Below are 1,346 nucleotides of genomic sequence, written 5' to 3' on the forward strand. Positions count from 1 at the left end.
GAAGGGCTTACTTGTTACGGGGGCACTCTTCTTGTCAACATGTGTCAGAAGTTGCCCACAGACAACGCAAGCGATGAACGAGGATGAGGTCAGTTTAGGTCCAGAGATTTCCAGTGGCTTGACATGTTTCGTTTACTACGTTACGAGTGAAGCGCATGGCGCGGGAAGCTTCTGGTGAGGACAGAGGTGTGACTTTCTATAGAACTATATCCACACTCCTTGAGCGCAGCGGATAGTAAAAGATAAATGAGCACGTGACTTCAATGAGAATGTCTTGAGACATATTAGAAAGCTTGACAGGGGGACAAAATGAACGTGTAATTGAACAAGGTGATGAGTCCAGGGGGACACTTACAGCGCCGAGCTACTTGCGCAAGCCTGCGTCCATTCACGTGTGTGTTCTGCTCGGCAGTGGTTTGGGCATCGTTACTGAGCGTGCAGCTTGTTAGGCGGCTGAAAGGCTTTTCAATGCGCTAGGATTTGACAAGGTTTGAGCGGCAAGCAGATAGGTTCTAGCCGCCGTTTTTAGTGCGTCGCAAAAGGATCACCGACTGGTCGCGCAACCAGACGGCCTACATGCACCACTACACCGTGAAGTCTCGAGCAAAGATCGTCCAAATACGATCTGCGGGCGCAAAATCACGGACAAGGCGTTTCTTGTAGCGGCGCACAGGGACGGCACCGAAGCTGAGCCTGCGATTTTCGGCGCGGAGGCGGAGACTGAGGCGAGCTTTTTTCGAAATACCTTGTCAGGCTCCAGTAGCATGCATGTATCAATATTAGGTACTGTACTCTATGGCGAATGGGTTGTTTGCACTCTCCTTCCGCATGAGAGATATTTCTGCATTCTTGGCCTGCACTCCAACGTTGGTGGCGGGGGCGCAGCATCCACGAAGCAGTACAGTTTCGCAGCCTCAAATCGCCAGGCGCACCTCCTTCTCACGGCTACATTTCATTTACGTGCTCGTCCAAGGAAGCATCTTGTGGTGGCGTAAAGTCGACCGACTCGCCATTAGTCCACAATGAGCGCAGGACTACCTCTTCGAAAACGTGATCGGATGCGCGACTTTTTCCGCAAATCAAGCAATCCATCGAAACCCGCTCCGCAGTCCAGCTCAACACCTCCACCCCAGGCCACGCCAAATGCGGCCCGGCTCTCATTACCAGCACAAAACCCACAGCAACTAGGGCGTACACGTTTGGAGAAGGCGTTGCTGGCGCTCCCGCCGAAAGAGCGAGCGACAATTGAGACTGTTAAACAAAGGTGAGTTGATTGATGGATCTATCAAGTGGGAGCATGCCTGACCTATATACCCCAGTGGGTGGCAAATGTGGCGCTGCCAATC

At 52.4% G+C, this 1,346-nt stretch overlaps 1 protein-coding gene across 1 annotated transcript; it reads left to right on the forward strand.

The window, feature by feature from the left end:
• Positions 1 to 1,022: 1,022 nt before the first annotated feature.
• M409DRAFT_31209 (uncharacterized protein) lies at positions 1,023 to 1,249 on the forward strand (the record flags this gene model as incomplete). The annotated part of the gene is made up of 2 exons (XM_033810220.1): positions 1,023 to 1,050; positions 1,110 to 1,249. 2 exons carry the CDS (start codon positions 1,023 to 1,025, stop codon positions 1,247 to 1,249), a joined length of 168 nt encoding a protein of 55 aa, XP_033659177.1.
• Between the last annotated feature and the right edge of the window lie 97 nt (positions 1,250 to 1,346).

This window comes from Zasmidium cellare (genome assembly GCF_010093935.1).
Source record: "Zasmidium cellare ATCC 36951 unplaced genomic scaffold M409scaffold_185, whole genome shotgun sequence".
Classification (NCBI taxonomy): domain Eukaryota; kingdom Fungi; phylum Ascomycota; class Dothideomycetes; order Mycosphaerellales; family Mycosphaerellaceae; genus Zasmidium; species Zasmidium cellare.